This window comes from Alnus glutinosa, chromosome 1, assembly GCF_958979055.1.
Source record: "Alnus glutinosa chromosome 1, dhAlnGlut1.1, whole genome shotgun sequence".
Classification (NCBI taxonomy): Eukaryota; Viridiplantae; Streptophyta; class Magnoliopsida; order Fagales; family Betulaceae; genus Alnus; species Alnus glutinosa.
Window position 1 is genome coordinate 35,008,334 of NC_084886.1, and position 18,495 is coordinate 35,026,828.

At 37.3% G+C, this 18,495-nt stretch overlaps 1 protein-coding gene across 3 annotated transcripts; it reads right to left on the reverse strand.

Annotated features, from left to right (window-relative positions):
* Positions 1–494: 494 nt before the first annotated feature.
* LOC133879302 (uncharacterized) lies at positions 495–15,747 on the reverse strand. 3 transcript variants are annotated; one of them, XM_062317840.1, is made up of 18 exons: positions 15,426–15,747; positions 15,167–15,313; positions 14,954–15,044; positions 14,730–14,848; positions 14,059–14,249; positions 13,734–13,944; positions 12,785–13,025; positions 12,028–12,494; positions 10,357–10,459; positions 9,829–10,028; positions 9,367–9,709; positions 9,067–9,161; positions 8,767–8,985; positions 7,787–8,026; positions 2,780–2,989; positions 2,197–2,466; positions 1,875–2,081; positions 495–1,095 (listed from the first exon to the last, which is right to left on the reverse strand). In XM_062317840.1, exons 1-18 carry the CDS (start codon positions 15,561–15,563, stop codon positions 937–939), a joined length of 3,651 nt encoding a protein of 1,216 aa, XP_062173824.1. In that variant the 5' UTR covers positions 15,564–15,747; the 3' UTR covers positions 495–936. The 3 variants fall into 3 exon arrangements, with proteins under 3 accessions (XP_062173824.1, XP_062173816.1, XP_062173829.1); XM_062317832.1 differs by having other exon boundaries at positions 9,829–10,031; XM_062317845.1 differs by lacking the exons at positions 495–1,095; positions 1,875–2,081; positions 2,197–2,466 and having other exon boundaries at positions 2,786–2,961; positions 9,829–10,031.
* Positions 15,748–18,495: the final 2,748 nt, after the last annotated feature.

Here is an 18,495-nt window from a genome sequence, read left to right on the forward strand (position 1 = left end):
AACTGCATCAAGGCGGGTTGAAATCGTCTGATCGGTCGGTTCGAAAGTATCAAACCCTAGCTGTAGGCATTCCAAGAGAAGGGTGCTCGACGTTGTGAGAATGGGAGACAATTGCTTGAGAAGACTCTGATGACAAAAAGGTAAGCACCTACCAAGAAGAGGCAAGGAAAGAACAAGAGATAAATAGAAATGTACACGATAAGAGGAGGGAGGGGGAAGGACTGTTCACCCCCGGGAGTGGTGGAGAAAAGGGTGGAGGAACTCTCTAAGAGCCAGGGGAGAGCTTTTCTCACTGTATATTTTTGAATCTCTTTTTCCACAAGTCCAAAGTATTAAATCATGCTAAAAGAGGTTTGCTAACAATAAACATGTCTGATGTTTCCAAAAAGCTTCCAATTATTCTTGGCAACCACAGAGACAGCTATCCTCCCTGTGTTTATCATTATCAATAGAAAATCAACTTTTAGAAGCCCAGGTTAATTGGTGGAAATTACTAGCAGCAATTTTGCAGCTGTTTAATTTATGATAATGCTTCCAACTAGAGTTTGTAAAACTCTTGCAACTTCCCAAAAGCGACTGTCCGAAGTACAAACCAATTGGCTGTGTTTGCAATTACTATAAGATGTACTCAGAAGCTTGAAACAAATTATAAACATCACAGGTAATTAAACAATAGAACCAACCACAACAGCAACAGAAAGTCCTGAGGAAGTGAGCACTTTTCCTTTGCTTGTGGCCTGCCAAAATTGCTAACCAGGATCGTCCCGTGTTGAGACACCACCGAGTTTCAAGCGAGATAGATGTGAAGGCTGTCTTGAGATAAGTTATGCACGTCAGATGCAGCATGCTTTATACTTTTGGGACAACATAAACCTGATTTGCCAGCGGCCCAACACAAATGCTCTATGAACCATTTCTGCAAAGAGACCATCAGGCCTACTCACTTCTCCGAATCTTCTTCTTTAGTTTATCTTGCACTCGATATCTCTCACGTCTTTCTTCTCTCCGGCGCTTTTTTGACAACAGCTCATCTTTGGTTCTTTCCACCTCAACTTCTTTCTTCTTCTTCTCTTCCTTAAGCTTTCGCTTCTTCATCTGCAAAAGACAAGTTATTAAGTTTACTTCCATTCATCCTACGAAAAATTGTCATTTGTAATGGCAGATAGCCTCACCATTCACTGTTACCAGAAAAACTATCATCCACTATAGCAAACAAAACTACAGGGCTAAGTAAGACATAACTAACAAAAAAGGCACGGGGGATCACGATCTCAACAATCAAATAAACATAGACCAGTATGTTATGTCATTGTTTACAGGTTTTGGAAAGGTGTTAATTTTTGACCAGTTAAGTTTTTGAACTTCTCATCGAAATCGATATACCTTCACATAGACCTAGAAGGATCGAATCAATATTAAGAAACACTATAGTAAAATAAAGGTACTCCCGTATAAGTACAGGTGAACTAGGTTAGCAGATTGAAACGTGTAATTCATTTGCAGTAGTGCTAAATAAGAAAAAGTACAATTATGGTTCAAAAGGTAAGGCTCCAATCTACCATGATAAACCTGTGAGCTACATTCAAAGGGCTTATTTATGCTGGAATGGTCCAAGTAAAACCTTTTTTCAATCGTGAATCTGTAGTCCAGTTGCTATAAGTGAATATAGATTTTTGAAACCCAGACTCCTTCCCTCTCCCCCTTCTCTCTTTTTTACTTATTTGCCCAATGGCAGTTTTGAACCCCCTAAAAATCAGTCTTTCAATCAAAGGACATTTTGAATTTCCAGAAGATTTGACCATCAAATATAACATTTTGGTCTGGGTTTTTAAATATATCAAATAAATACAGTATTTCAGTCCAAATGTGAATACCTTCTCATTTCTAATCAACTGAAGATGTTGAACAAGAGCATGGACTTTTCGCTCGTGGGGCTCCATGACAACAGCCGGTCTTCTATTTTCAAGAAGTGGCCGTTTCCGACTAGGTATATCCTTGGGCTTTGATGCAAATGGGAGAGCTGCCCGCAATTGCTTGGGAACCACCAAGGGGTTGTACGTCTTTGGCTTCCTTTCAATTGGCTATTGATACAAAAATATAATTAATAAAATAGCAAAAAAAAAAAAAAGCAATACCAAAACAGTGCTTTTGAGCTAAAATAAAGGGACAAAACAAAGGCCTAACATCAGATCTTACCTTGTAGAGTGAATCCTTATTAATAGGAATGGAAAGATTGTGTTCTCTCCTCAATTCAGCTACGGTTTTCATTCCTTGCCAGGTTTGATCACGAGGTTGTAAGGCCGTCGACAATGGATTGTAAAAGTGAGGAACTTCGACTTGAGTCCATGCACGCAAGAAAACAATGTCACTCATCTTGATCTTATCCTCAAAGGTACACCTCACAATCCCTTCTCTAGGTTGTCCTCCCTTCTGTTTTGGTTGGTTACCAATCTCTTCTTTTGCAGCCTGCGCAAATCTCAGTCATATTAATTCAGGCTTCAGGGGTAGAAGAAGAGATGTGCTTATACCTTTTTAAGTCGGTATGTTTGTATGCCCAGACTATCAATTATTAGGATTCCATCCGTATAATGATGTGTGATCATTGTTACAATAAAATACTTTCCACTAGAAACTAAATAAAGGTTAATAATGCTTAATTTGAAGTGTCAAATGTAAAAGGCAAAACCACATGGTAACAAGCAAATGCAACCAGAACAATCAAAGTAGACAAATTCAGAATGAAAAATAGGAATACAAGTTTTTCATTAAACAAGAATACCTTCTTAAGCTGGCCCCGGATCCCACTGACAGTTCGAACAGATGCACCTTCAAACCGAGCGACTTCAAGATCTGAAGTAAACATATCCTTGATAAGTGCTGTCTTCTTGAAGATCTTGCAGGGGTAACCAACCAGCTTGATTTTCTTAACTATCCGAGCAGCATGATTGAACTCAAGCACAACTGCAGTTGCAGTAATCCTAAATGAAGACTGACAGACAAAATGAAAGCCGCTCAGGGGCAAGGGATAGTTTGGAAGTGAAAAAGAATAAAAGAAACTTCTTCTTTTTTTTGGGGGGGGGATTAAAATATGATGCATTATGGAATAATTACGAGTCTGTCTGTTTTGCCACTTTTCACAAAACTGTAGAATGGTCCCCACAACATTTTTTGCATAAGTGGCAAATTGGTGCTTGTGAAAAAACGCTTTTTGTCTAACAATGAGGTCCTTTTAATTTTTATTTTTTATAGGTAATTGCAAGTATTATTAAAAAGTAAAGGTGCGATCCAAGTACATAGGATGTATATAAGAGAGACACCTAATTAAAAGAAGAGAAAAGATCTAGAAAAGCTTGATGGCTAGAAATATTAAAATCAAAGACAGCAGCCCAATGGTAGTGTCTTAAAGAAAAAAGCCTTTAATTCCACCAATGTCCGCTCAAAATCCTCTAAGTTTCAATCATATATTTCCCTCCAAATACACCACATAAGGCAAGACAATATCATCTTCCATACTGCATCAAACTGAAGCCTACCAACTTGCCCTCTCTAGCATGTGAAGAGGTCTACCACTCAAATAGACATAACTCAAGCTAGCCCACCTACACTGTTGAAGATAGCGTTCCAAAGAGCAATCAATCTCAAAATGAAGTAGAAGGCGATCCACTGACTTCCCACTCTTCTTACACATGCAGCACCGATCAACAATAATGATATGCCTCTTCTTAAGGTTGTTCATGGTGAGATCTTACCTAATGCAGCTAACCAAGCAAAGAATGCAACTCTCAAGGATACCTTATTCTGCCAAATACTCTTCCAAGGGAAAAGAGTACTATCATGAGGAACAAAGACAATGTAGTATGAGCTAACGTCGAACAATGAGGTCCTGATGTGACTAAATCACTTTTTATTTACTTAAAACCTCTAAAACGTGCCAACAAATGAGTACTACTGAAAAAAAAAAAAAAAAACAAAACGAAGGAATCTAAATGCAACTAAGGAGAGAAAGTGGTGCTTTCCTTAGTTTACAAACAACTTTTTAATTTTACGAACAACTCAGACTCTACAACAGTAGATAGGATCATAGCAAAGCTTCCTTCTAGTTCCTTTGTCCAGATCAATTTCAGCTTGCGACAAATTCAATACATTGATTTAACTATATTTCTAGGCTTAAGCTTTGTGCAGCTTGTTTCGGTTGAATGTGCTTGGTCGCCCCTCACAGTTCAGTGTGCCCAATATCAAGTTGTTAGATGTACTGTTATTGCCAGGATTTCAAACCAAATTTGAGGTTCAAAAGCATCCAGTGAGCACCAGGGCAGAGATAGGCATAATTTCATACAACGAATGGCAAGTTTTGGTTGTTTAGCTACCTTTCACAAGTTTCATGAGTGAGCCAATACACATCACCATTTTACACTTTTAGCACCTCCAAGGACCTCACAAAACAGATAAAACCTCTCCCTAGACTTTTAAGACTTGGATGTCAAGCCTCAATTCTTAAGGTTAAAATGTTGGGGGGGGGGGGGGGGGGGGGGGGGGGATTGATAGGTAAGCAAAAAGTTTATAAAAAGCGTAAAGGGGCCCCTAAGCATACAGAAAATATACAAAAATGACACCAAAACAGGAAAAAAGAGGGAAGAGAGGAAAAGCACCCGCAAAACCCAAAAACAAGAGGAAATCCAAACAACCCAACAAAACCAGCCCATAGAACCCAGAGACTATTACATCACAACAAGTGCCCTCTTGCCTTGCCCCGACTGGAACCAGAACCCCTGGCATCATAATTTTTTTTTTATAAGTAAGAAAATTTCATTAAAAAAGCGTAAGGCGCCCTTAAGTACACAGGAAGTATATACAGGGATAACTCAGCTAGCCCACATAAAAAACCCAAGAAAACCCATAGGGAACTACAAACCCACAACTCCCAAAACCCACAAGAGACCCAAAATACAAAAGAAGCCCCCAACAAACACCATCAAACACCAAAAATGCAATAGAAACCCCCCAACAAACACCCAAGATACAATAGAACCCCCATAATACAATAAAACCCAAGACCCCCCCCCCCCCCCCCCCCCCCCCCCCCCCCCCCTAATACAATAAAACCCCTAAGATACAATAGAACCCCCATAATACAATAAAACCCCCAAACAAGAAAACCCCCAAAACCCACACAACATCTCTTTTTTTTTTTGATAAGTAAGAGAATTTTATTAGAAAAACGCAAAGCGCAATCAAGTATACAGGGGGTATACAAGAGAGACAATTAAGAAGAAGAAGAAAGCAATACAAGGAAATCGTTAAAACTAATCCCTAGAGGTGCTAGATACGCAGCCGTCCAGGAGTACAAAGAATGAAGAAAAAAGGAAATGAGCTCCTCTATGGTTCTTTCTTTGTCCTCAAACTGTCTATCGTTGCGTTCCGTCCACAAGCACCACATACAACAAGGAGCCATTTTCCACACGACTGCGCTTCGGGAACGTCCCCCCGGCCACCAACAGGCATATAAGTCTATCACCCGAGAAGGCATCACCCAAGACAGACCGAAACGACTGAGGATGACATACCAAAGAGCGCGTGCAATCTCGCAATGAAGAAGAAGATGATCCACAGTCTCCCCAGTCATTTTACACATGCAGCATCTATCAATCACAATGACCCGCTTCTTTCTGAGATTGCCCAAGGTGAGGATTTTCCCTAACGCTGCCGTCCAAGCGAAGAAGGCCACTTTCAATGGGGCCTTGGTCCGCCAAATACTTTTCCAGGGGAATAAAATAGCTTCTTTGCAAGCAAGAGCCTTATAGAATGATCTAACATCAAAAGACCCTTTGCGAGAGAGGGACCACCATAGCCGGTCCCCCCCATCTTGAGCAACCTTGGATGAATACAGTAAGGAGAAAAAGTAAGCCATGATGTCCACCTCCCAATCGTGTACATCACGGAGAAATCTCTAACAAAGAAAAAAACCCGAAACCCACGAGAAACACCCAAAACTCGAATTACAAAGAAAAAACCCAAGGAAAAAAAAAACTGCAGTGGCGCCGGCGCGTGATGGCCAAGCGCGGCTGACGGCACAGAGCGGAACCAGTTGAAGACGAGTGGAAATTGCCGGTGAAGCCAACGGAGTGGCGCATGCATGGAGAAAAGGTCCCAAATGTCGTAGATCTAACACCCAAACTTCCGGATCTCACATGGCCACGCGCGCCGGGACGACGCATGGCAACCCCACGGCAAACCCGAAGGCGGGGAAGAGTCGGACGACGACGGAGAGTCCACCGGTGAGGTGTGTGCACGGAGAGGAGGGCCCAAAAATCGTAGATCTACACTCCAAGAAGCAAAAGCCACGCACACCGGCGCGACGGCCAACCACAAAACGCCGACGACGAAATAAACCGAAAACAGCTGATGATGCCTCAAACAGGACGCGTGAGAGCAGACAAAAACCCAACCACCGCAGAACTACCCCAAAAGCAGAGAAACCCAAAAAAAGACCGAAAGTAAAAAGAGAAACAACTAGATCTAAGCAAGAAGAGAACCAGAAGAGGAGGAGGGAGGGAGGGAGGGCTCCCTACCCCTAGACAAAATCAGTGAAGCGACCTAGGTTTTGGTAGAGAGAGAGAGAGAGAGTCGTAGATCTAAATCTTACCCCTGGCATCATAATTGATCGTGCACTCTTAAGTTTTTCACCTCACGGCTCCCTTTAGACTTGGAACTTAGATGTGAAGACTGAAGCCTCAAGGCGCTGCTCTGCATCAACTTGAGCCATTAAGTCTAAAAAACCCTCCACATTCTCCTCGTGGGAGACCCCCAGAGCGTGAAAACAAAAGCTATGGTCAAAGGTGCCCCGGGAGAACCATCAACCCCTTCAGAACCACCTCCCCTCGAAACTTCACCCACCTCTGAAGAAGACAATAGAGGAGGGCACCCAAACACATAATGGACTGAAGAGAGAGGAGACCCACCCATTTCTGACGGAGGAAATGCACCGTTGGGAGAAGGAAGCCACGCCGAAGAAGAGGCTAACAGACCTCATCTCGAAAAGGCGCAGGCGGAGACACTACCCCATCCCTCACAGATGCTGCCAATGGCTTGGCTACAGCCCCAAACAAAATTTAACTCTACCAACTTTAATTTCATTGATCTTTTTCATTTGAAGAAGTCAGAATTAATAAGTTATTGATGTAAATATTAGCTTTTAATGCAACCTAAGGTCAATAATGTGATTTTCATAATATCTTCCATACAGGCTTCCAAATTTGCCCATAATATTCATTGTACTTATAATTTGCAGTGAATATATCATATCCAGATCTCAAGAGTACACCTACAATAGCTTTTTGAACCATATTATATGTAAGAAATTTGTGTATAAAATTACTGTTTGATATCACACAATTTCTGGATTACTCGCGATGTTTAGATTCTTTGAAACATGTTTATAGCACAGTGTTTTGTCCAATAAAAAAAATGTATTGGAGTACGGTTGATAAGAAAATCAATGCCAATGCTCAGAACCATGGCTTCCCCTTTGCTCATCACATTTTGTTTTCTCTTGAGAAAGCTGCAATGTTTATATCACACTAGGAATGTTTTAACCCTGCTTCCTCCCACTATACAGGAAAAGAAAAAAGCATAAAAAATTTGAACTGTTTTGACTCTAGCATTAAGCCATGCTGCAAATAACCAAAAGTTCTTAAGATGAAAAGCTATCAGAACTTGTACTCTCTCAATCCAACGTTTTGGAAAGACTTGCAAGAAAAATCAAGGAGAGAAGAAAAAAATATCTTACTTGATTGTTTGATAGATTCTGAACAGCAACCACCCCAGTATTAGGAGGGGCAAGGGGGCCCCAGAACATGGCAAGGCAATGCATGTGTTCATGAGTGTACTTAAGCATGCGATGCCTTCCATTCTGATCCTCAGTGGCATAAATAGGCATCGTTTGGTAACGCCTCCATCCAATTGAAACAATTATGGGATCTCTATTCTTCAGGACTTTCTTGTGCCATCTGTGCCGCTTTAACCTAGCCTGGAAAAATAAAAAATCTCATGACATCAAGATTTGCCAATTAACAGGTTAAATTAGAAAAGTAATCATCACTGTTACAGAATTCCAGGTGTGGCTAAAATATTTAATAAACTCAGAAAGCACATATAAATAAGCCTTAATGAAATAAATGAGTTGACCAGATAGATAACAAGGAAAAAAACTAAATAAATGATTTGACTAATTTGTGTGAAATTGAATAATCGTTCTTTTCTTAGATCTTATTGTTTAATTACATCAACATTTATAACCAATAATGTGATTTTATAATATATTTACCTTGCCGGGTCCTGATATTGTTCTTTCTTACAAGTTGATATAATTTGCCTTGCTTAGTCCTGACTTTATAAGCATGTCTTTTATATCAAAATGCATCATGTTGGCCTTGACAGAGAGAGGTAGCTTTTTGTTGAATTTTTAAATGGCATTCGTAAGTTCTAAGCAAATAACAAGTCATCTGCATTATAATCGAATACTAATTCATCAAAACAATTCCCCCAGTAAATAGAGCCATTCTACTTTGCCAAAGATCTTCACTTCAGAAACAAAAGTTTCAGCAAAAGCACAAGTTTCAGAGGACGTAATGCAATTGCATTTATGAACTAGGTGGTAGGTTCACTGCTAGGAAGAGAAAACATAAAACCCGGGAAATAGCATAAGGAAAAGCAATAGTATTATTTAGCGTAGCAGGAAAACAAAATAAACTATTTAGTGCATTTTACCTGCATGTATCCAACATTTTCCTCCCCAAGACCAATGCCTCCAACCAAAATAGGATGGCACGGATCAAAATAGTCAACCATCTCAAAAGGAACATCGTGAACCTCCAATCTCAGGTAAGTTCCCGTCCGAAAGCCCTCTATCTCTATTCGCGTGGACTCATCAAGATCATTGAGTTCAGATATATTCAATTGTTTGCGGAGTTCCATCTCCTCCTTCAACTGCAGGAATCATGCATGATTTACCACTCAATACGTTTCACTTGCAAGCAACTATATTCAAGTATAAGACAGAAGATCTACCTTGTCAAAATAACTACTTTCATTAGCTTGACTTCGATGAAACTTGGCTCCATCCTTTTTATCATCTTCCTCATCTAGTGAGTCAGATCCATCAAATGTAGATCATAGTTAAGTTCACAAAGAGCAACTTCATAGTGCTTTTGTACATAAAAATAACATTGTTCATCTATATGCAGAATGATGATAAGAATGCCATCTGTGGCACATTAGCAATCAAAACAAATTACTATAACCTTTGAAAAGGGGGAGGGGGGGGGATGACAAATTAAGACTAATGAAAATTTATTATGTTAAAAGGATATTGTGCGTCAAACTTTGCGCGGAGAGCAAGCTTCTTAAGCCTTCGCTCCTCAGCTGCCGAGTCATCTTCCTTTTGGATTGCACCATTGCCAATATCATCTGTCTGATGCCTCTTGTATTCCCCCCCTTCTAAATCTTCGCCATAGACAGCATCATCATCTTCAGTGTTGGCTTCCGGGATTTCATTTCCACTTTTAGCTTTTTCCCAGTCACCAGTTACAAAACGGTCACGAATACTCTGAATAAGCTCTTCCTCTTTCCAGTTTTTCAGATTTTCATAATTGGTGAATTTGGAACAGTCCTCAGCATTCACATTTCCGTCATCAAATCCTTCTTTTAGATTCTGCAATAAACAGACCATCAAGAATCATCTCAGATAGTAGAAAGAACATCGTTCTCACAAACACCACTATTGCTCTAAGTAAACAAAGGTGCTACTGATAAAGTAGTTCATGTACAAACCTTTTTCCCTTCTCCTTTAGGCTTAAAGAAGTCTTCTCCATCACTTTCTTCATCATCACTACTATCCTGTGCTTCATTCAGTGTTGTAGTAGATGTTGATGTAGTTTTCCCATATACAAGTTGCATAAGATTAGTGTTTTGCCTCAAGACGGTCCTTTCCATCAAAGACTCTTTCCACTTTGCAATGTTTCCCATGTCATCTTCTTTGAGAACAATTGATAATAAAAATTAGAAACAGAACGATATGTTCACAAGGAAATTATTTTGATTTAACTTGCTGAAGTCAATAAATAAAATTGATGGAGAAAATTATTCTACAAGAACCATTAACTTGAACTATATTTGACTGCAGTTTTAAATTGGCTTCAATGGAACATAATTTGTGCATCACATCCATTTCTAAAGCAGGAGTACAGTACTTCTGATGGCCAAACAAGAACACTCAAAGAAAAAAAAAAAAGTGGAGAAGATGAAAGCTACAACAAAACAATATTTACAATTGAGTCAAAAAGAAAGGAAAAAGAGTACCATCTGTTTCATGAACCTCTCCATCTTCTTCTGAAAAATCTGAACCAGAGGATGTCTGATTATCTGCATCATCGCCACTAACTTCATTCTCCTTGTCCGAGTCCTATAATTAAGTACATGTAAAAAGCATGATAGTTGCAAACAAAACAGAAACAGTTTGACATTGCAAACTTTGCAAAGCACTGTCATATTCAACCAGCACATATATATATAATTGAAATATCATTAAAAGAGCAAAAGGCACAACCCAAGTATATAGGAAATATTCAAGAGATACACCTAACTAGGCAGAGAAAAAACGTCAATCATGAAAACTAAGTAAATTAACTAAAGCAGCTGTCCAATGGGTTTTGAAAAATAAAGACTTCAGTCCTGTCGACGTCCTCTTGCGGTCTTCAAAATTTCTATAATTTCTTTCCCTCTAGAGACACCACAAAAGGCAAATAGGAACCATCTTCAACAAGCAAGAAGGTCTACTACTCTTCTAGGCATAACTCAAGCAAACCCAACATGGCTGAAAATAGCACTCCATAAAGCACTTGCAATCTCATAATAGAGCAGAAGATGATCCACAAACTTCCCACTCCCCTTACACATACAACACTAATCAACTACAATGACATGTTGTTTCCTTAGGTTATCCATGGTAAGAAATGAGAATCTTCCCTAAGGTGGCTGCCCAAGTAGAAAACGCCGCTCTCAAGAAAACCTTATTCTGCCAAATACTCTTCCAAGGAAAGGGAGTGCTATCATGAGGTATAAGTACATTATAGAAAGATCTAACGTTAAAGATCCTTCTCTTGGAAGGGTCCCAACAAAGCTTGTCTCTAGTCTCAATCTAAAGGAGTGCAACAAATTAAAAAATAAGCAAAGACATCAACTTCCTAATCGTGAGCCACTCTGTTAAAGTTAAAATTACACTAAATCATTAGATAACTCCTAAGTAATCTACCACAAAAGCATCTTTAACGCAAGCAATACTATACAAGTCCGAGAAAGCTTCCTTAAGGGCCTAATCCCCACACCACACATGTCATGCCAAAATCTAATTTTGGATTCGTCATCAACCTCGGATCTAGTATGACTAAAAAACTCCCAAACCCTTCCAAATATTTTCTATAACCCCACCCCATACGACCCATGGACCTCATTTAAACACCACCCACCCAACGAGCTTCCGTATTTAGAATCCGTTACAACAAGGCCTCCCTCTCATGCAAATAGCGCCAAAGCCACTCCCCCAAAAGAGCACGGTTGAGCAACAGCAAGTTTCAGACCCCCAACCCTCCCTCAAAAATCGAAGAACAAACCTTGAACCGGCTAATCAGGTGAAATTTGAATCTTCACCTAGTCCATCCTATAAGAACCGCTGTAGGATGGACTAGGTGAAGATTACATGACTAGGCTCTACACAAATTTAAGCACACTGCAGAAAAAGTGATTTCAATGAAAAATCAAGATTACATGGCTAGTATGAGCTAATATCAAAAAATGATGCATACTAATTCTTTTCACGTACTTTTTTTGAAAGCCAATGATGCATGAAAGCATAAACAAGTATTATATGCAGAACAAAGGATTAAAAACAAAAATAAAAAAGGTTTCCTTTTACACATTCACCATTCAGAAGAAGATTTTGTTCAACATATAATAATTACCAGCATCATTTACCTTCAAATCGTCATGATCAACATCGTTTCCAAAGAAAGCTTTTCGCCTTAATCTTCCACCATGGTACTCAACATGTTCCTGCAAGTGATTTTTAAGACGAGATTGCTGCTTTAATGCATAGGCATTCTCTTCTTTGGAACCACTACCTTCGCTTTTTATTATTGCATCTTTCTGGATGGCTTCATCTTGATCTGAAGATTTCAAACCATCCACATCATCGCCATCACTTTCTTCATCAGATTCATCAACTTCAATTTCTTCCGCAGAATGATCTCTTTCTGAAGGCTCTATTTCATGAACCTGCTCTACAGTTACATGATCATCTTTTGCATCATTTTGAGCCTCTGACAACATATTAGGCTTTCGGCCAAAAAGGCTAATGAAGCTCTTTTCTAACTTCTCGTCAATTGAGTATTTTGTGTTCTGAAGAGATTTCACCAAAACCTCACCCACATCTCGGTCCTTTCCTATTATAACAAGAACGCACACTTGAGCAAAGAAAATTATGGCTGCAGCAAAAAAAGTGAGAATTTTGCCTAATATACTATTTCACCCTGGCAATATCATTTAGTACATCATAACTAAAACATATAAATGAAAAAGGGGATATCATTGAAAACATAGAAATGCTACCATAATAACAAACAGGAAATTGATACTCTCGAAAAGTGTAATGGAAACTAATGCCACATGAACACAAATTAAAGATTCACCAAAAATAAAATAAAAATGTAAGCATATGGAAACAAATGAAAACCTTTGTCTTTCAATCCCCCATTTTCATCATCAACTTTAGAAAACTGAACAAAGTGGTCATTTATGTTTATATAGACAGCATCCTTGTCATAGAGAAGATCCCCAAGTCCAGACATTGGTGCATAAAACAATTTTTCTTTATCACGCAACCCTTTCTTTTTTGCAGCTGATGGTAAAGGACAAGGATCAGCTAACCCTGTAACACCAGCTACACTGAAATCACCCACACCAGCAATATGCACCTGATTCACGAACCGTATATCAGATCAACAATGGATAATTCAATAAGCTATGGCAAGATGACAGCCTATATCAATCATATTTTTGAAACATTCAAGGCTTATTGTTTTCCTAAGAGGCAAGAAGCAAGCCTCAATGCATTAGCATTATTCCACGCTTTCTTAATTTTATTCAAATATAATTTTTTTTTTTTTTTTGATAAGTAAGAGAAATATCATTAAAAAGCGCAAAGCGCAATCAAGTACACAAGAAGTATACAAGGCATCTAAGAGGAAGAAGAAAACAAAACAAGGAACAACTATAAAAATATTAGGGCATGAACATATAAAAGGGCGAAAGTGAGAGTCAATATAACAGTGCAATTGGCATAACTTTGGCATATCACTAAACAAATTCAATTGTCTAGAAAAGTCTAGGGCTGCCTCTCTTTCTATATAATCGATCGAGTGGAGGAAACAAGAAAAAAACCCTTCATTACTGCAATGTACCGGTCTACACGACTATAACCTACATTAATATCAGGTCCAGGTAAAAGGTACAGCAACCCCCAGTGATTAACCTTCAAGATGTTAACTATAACTCCAGAAGACCATTACAGGACCCTTGCGTATGAAGAATAGAGGAACCAGGTCCTCTTTGCTTATATTAATGAGAAGTCAAATAAATGTAAATTTCAAATTTCTATAGATAAATTCTTTTAGAACACATACCTTAGTTCCCTTCTTCATATTACAACCTCGCAAATAACCATAAAGAGTGACATTTCTATCACATTTTTTATTCATACGCACTTGCTCAGGAGGAGTAACATCTTCAAAACGATCTACCAAAATATAAGGATGAGAAGCTCGCCAAGACAAAGGATGAAATTTCATTACAGAGATAAACCGTGCAAGATTGTGAATTTCACGCTTTGGATACCTGTTCATTCAGGGTGGAAATTAAGAAAAAATAAACCTTATGAATACATAGTGTATCTGTTAACACAGAAGTGCATGTACGCTTCATAACAGAGGTAGTGAAATAGTCACTTACTTTCCATTAATTAGTCCAGATAAATAAAACAATTTTGCTCCATCATATATTTCAGTCCAGAAACGATGCTTGAGACGCTGTTTTGTTTTCTTCAGTTTCTTTGCATCCATGAACTTATCAAGATGAGTGAGAACTCCCATAACCTTTGGGAACCCATGAACTTGTAATATATTCAGGAATTCAAAAGTTTCCTGTAAAGGAATTAAAAAATAAAATAAAAAGGTAATGAATCAAAATCCTAAATCTTTTCATATTAAACAGATTGAAAATATGAGCAGCCTAATATCATCCCTCAATACAGGGAAAAGGACAAATTATGTAACAAACATCAACAGAACTGAGCAGATCCTACAACAAATTATTAGCATGCATTGTCAGTCCCACAAATCAACTCGACAGCTCAATTTAGATATATCCGGTGCACACCACTAAAAAAATGAAGTAAAATAATCAAAACCCAAAACTGTGATGTTTTCTTATAAAATATTGACAAAAAGAAATTTTTTTTTTTTTTTTTTTGATAAGACAGAAAGAAATAAATCTTGTGGTTTATTCATAGGCAGCTCAAACCTTGTATCTGTTTAAATCACCGATTTATAATCCTCCATGGATTCATGTTGGTAAAAGTATACCATGAAGCAAATATTACAAACTTAAAAATAATATCTCACCATTTCGAAACCATAACTTCCATCTATAAGAAGCAAAGCCAGATCGGCAAACTTCGCTGCATCAATCATGCCATTGATATCGTTCGGGCACTCCACAAACTGTACCCGCCTTTGCTTACCTAAACACATAACATCAACCACTCTGTAACTAAAATCTTAATTTTCTTTTTTCTTTTTTATATTTACTTCACCATATGATTTGGGATACAAGAAAAAGTATAAACCTGATACAATGGTAATTGGGCCTCGAACCTCAGGCATGTTATGTTTTGTATAATGCTTTATAAGAGACTTTATTAGAAGCGACTTCCCAACCTGCAAGCCCACAACGCAACCACAACAAAAACATCATCACCCAAAGCTTCCAACAACTATGACTTAGAAACTAGCAAAAACACCTACAAATTTAACAGTTATGCAACATATTAATCAAACACCTTGGGAGGTCCATGCACCACAACAACAAATGGCGCTGGTTCACCGTAAGAGCGATCGATCACCGGCACGTGAAGCCTTCGCTGCTCTTTCTCGACCGACCGCGACTGTAATCGCTTCGCCTTCACCGACGAACTAAAAGCAAATGCCTATACATATACACCACATAAACATTTATACATACATATTAAAATTTATTTACAATTTGTAAATGCAGTATCCTTAAAAATGATGAAAAATAAGGAATGAAGCTAATGGAACCTTAGGGTTTTGTTTCTTGTCGTTCTCGGAAATATTTTTCTTTTTCTTCTTATCGGATTTTGCCTTCTTCTTGGGACCGGCCTGGCGAGATCGATGAGCCTTGTGCGACTGATCAGTGCCGGTGCTATCTAAAGCCATGGCTGCTTGAGAAAGAAAACCCTAGCAGAGAAAAGCACTTGTTGGAATTAGCAGAATGGGAGAGCAGTTGAGGTTCCCACTTTATCTTAAGCAAAAGCGCTGGAGAGAAATAGTGGTTAGGGTTTAGGGTTTTGTTTCGGATGTGCGAGCTACGGCTATGGCGGCAATGGGTTTAGACTTCAGAGACAGAGAGTGAGGTTGAGGTATTTTTTATGGGTCTTTTATGTAAATACCCTATTCTTTTGATATTTTCATATGTGGCCCCTTTTTCTTTTTCTTTTTTGCATTTTGTACAATATTAGTTTCCACCATTTTCTTTTTCGATAAATGCTAAAAGAGAAAATATATATATATATATATGAAAATATAAAATTTCTTTCGATTCAATTTGTAAAATTGTGTGTTTGAAGAGCTTATAAAAAGCACGTATTTTTTCTTAGTATTAACAAAATTGTAAGAGAATTTAATAAGACTTCATTTGATTCACGGAATAGATCACTAAAATAAAATGACTATTCTTATGAAATAGTCATTATTTTGTTCGATAAGGGTCTATTCCTTTGAATAGTTATTTCAATATGAATAATTATTTTCTTACGAAGAACAATATATATTCCTCTAAAAAATGAGAAAAAAAAGTTATTTCTAAATGAATAAACTATATTTTCCAGAAACAACCACTCATATTTTTTTTATTTTCTCTTAATTAGTTTTTTTACAAAGAAAAAAAAAACAAAAGAAAAAGAAAAAGAAAAAAAACCAAAACCCCTGATGTGGTCGGCCAACCACATATGAAGTTAAGGGTGGTGTGACTACCCTCAAAACATTTGGGAGTGACCTATAGCGTCGTCGGGGGTGGCCGACCACCCCAATGAGTGGTCGCCTACCCTCAAAACATTTGGGAGTGACCTATAGCGTCGTTGGGGGTGGCCGACCACCCTAATGAGTGGTCGCTTACCCTCTAGTTTTTATATATATATATATATATATATTTTTTTTTTTAATATATAATTTGAGGTTTTTTTTAATAATTTTGATTGAATTTCAATTAAAGTATATGGGTTGTTATTAAACTAAATAATAGAAATAATCATTTTATTCCATTCTCTTTTATTCTCGATAATAACTATTATATTTCCAAATTGAATACTCATTCCTCAAACCAAACGAGACCTAAAGAGCATATGTTCTTTACATATTATTAAAAATATATATATATATATTTTACTTGTTAATAGATAGATAACCATTTTATATGTCAAATTGAAAAATAATTTTATTTTTTTAAAAAAAAAAAATCATTGTTCATAAAAAAATAAAAACTATTGAAGATGCTTAATAATATTTTTTTATTTTTTTATTTTTAATAAATAAGCAGAACTTTCATTTGACAAACGAGAAAACAAACAATCAGCAAAACAGCCGAAAACAAAAACAATAAGCAAACAAAAACTCCTACACACAAGCCCAAGCACAGAGCCTAACACAATAAACCAAACCTCAACTAATAACTAGAAAAGGGCCAAAACTACATGACTATTAAATTAGTAAACCTGCAGGAATTCCAAGCTTGACAGAGGACGACATTGGCCCGAAACTTTAGAAACTTCTCATTTTCCAAAATTATGGATCTTACTTCCTAAAAAATCACCTTTAGGAGTTGTTCATCTGTTTTGGAATGACGATTATGCTTGATCTCATTCATAGAACTTCATAAACTTCATAGATTATACACCAAGGAGCTAAACACCAGCTTACATAGGGTAGCATGTAGGGAATTGCCATTCCAATTCCTACTACCCAAACTCATTATCTCTTCCCAATGAGAATGATGATTATCTATAGTGCAACGGTGCATTTCGGCTTTTCAAATGTAATGACTGGAACTGCACTCAAATAATAGATGGTCACGGCTCTCCATGCCAATCTTGCAAAATAAACATTATACATTCCCATTGAAACCCCAACTAGCCAAACAGTCCCAAGTAAATAGCCTATTTCGCATAACTAACCATAAGACAAATGCATGTATGGGGATAACATATGAAAACCAGACAAGCTGCCACCAATCAACCACCTGATTTTTCTTCCAAAGATATTCCCAAGTACCATCAAAGCATACATAAGATCCCTTCCTGTAGATAAATCAAATAAGAGTGTCACAAGCACATATCTTCATCTTCGGGAGCTTCCTTTGGATATCTACAAGAGCATCGCATCGAGCAGCTTTTCAGCACCAAACTCGATTTTTATCACCTATTTTCTTATGTTTTTGGTTTTACTATTAATTTTATTTATTTTTTAAGATGCTTTTTAGAATAAAGTTTTCAACAGTGTCTTTTTAAGAAAATTTGAGAGATTTCAATCCCTCCTCATATTTTTTACTATAGAAAAAGTGATGTAAGAGTTGGAACTTGGTTGGTAGTGATACATTAACATTATAAATATATGGTTTCTAATATTACTCACGAAAATATATATACACAGAAATTTAATTATTTTGAAGTTTTTGATTTTTGACGTAATGAAATAGATTTTAATTTTTAAAGGCCTGCTTTTGAAAAGTATTAGTCAAAGAAGATATTTTGACACCATAAAAGATCTCAGTGTTAGGAATCTGAAATTTAAGAAGAGTTATCAAACAGATTTTATAAAAGCTAAAAAATAGTTTTTATATTTTAAAACCGAAAACAATTTTTTACCAAACAAGAAATATTTACGTCTTTAAGCTTTTATTTTTTATTTTTTTACGTCTTTAAGCTCTTAACTGCTGAAAGTGTTTATTTTCCAATATTACATAAAAATCATTATTAAAATCATTTTTTTTTTCCTTAGTCATTAATAAAATGAAGTGATCACAAAAAAGAAAAAAAAAAAAGAAAAAAAGAAAAAAGGAAGAAGAAGTGAATCATTGCCTTTACTGCATGTCGTA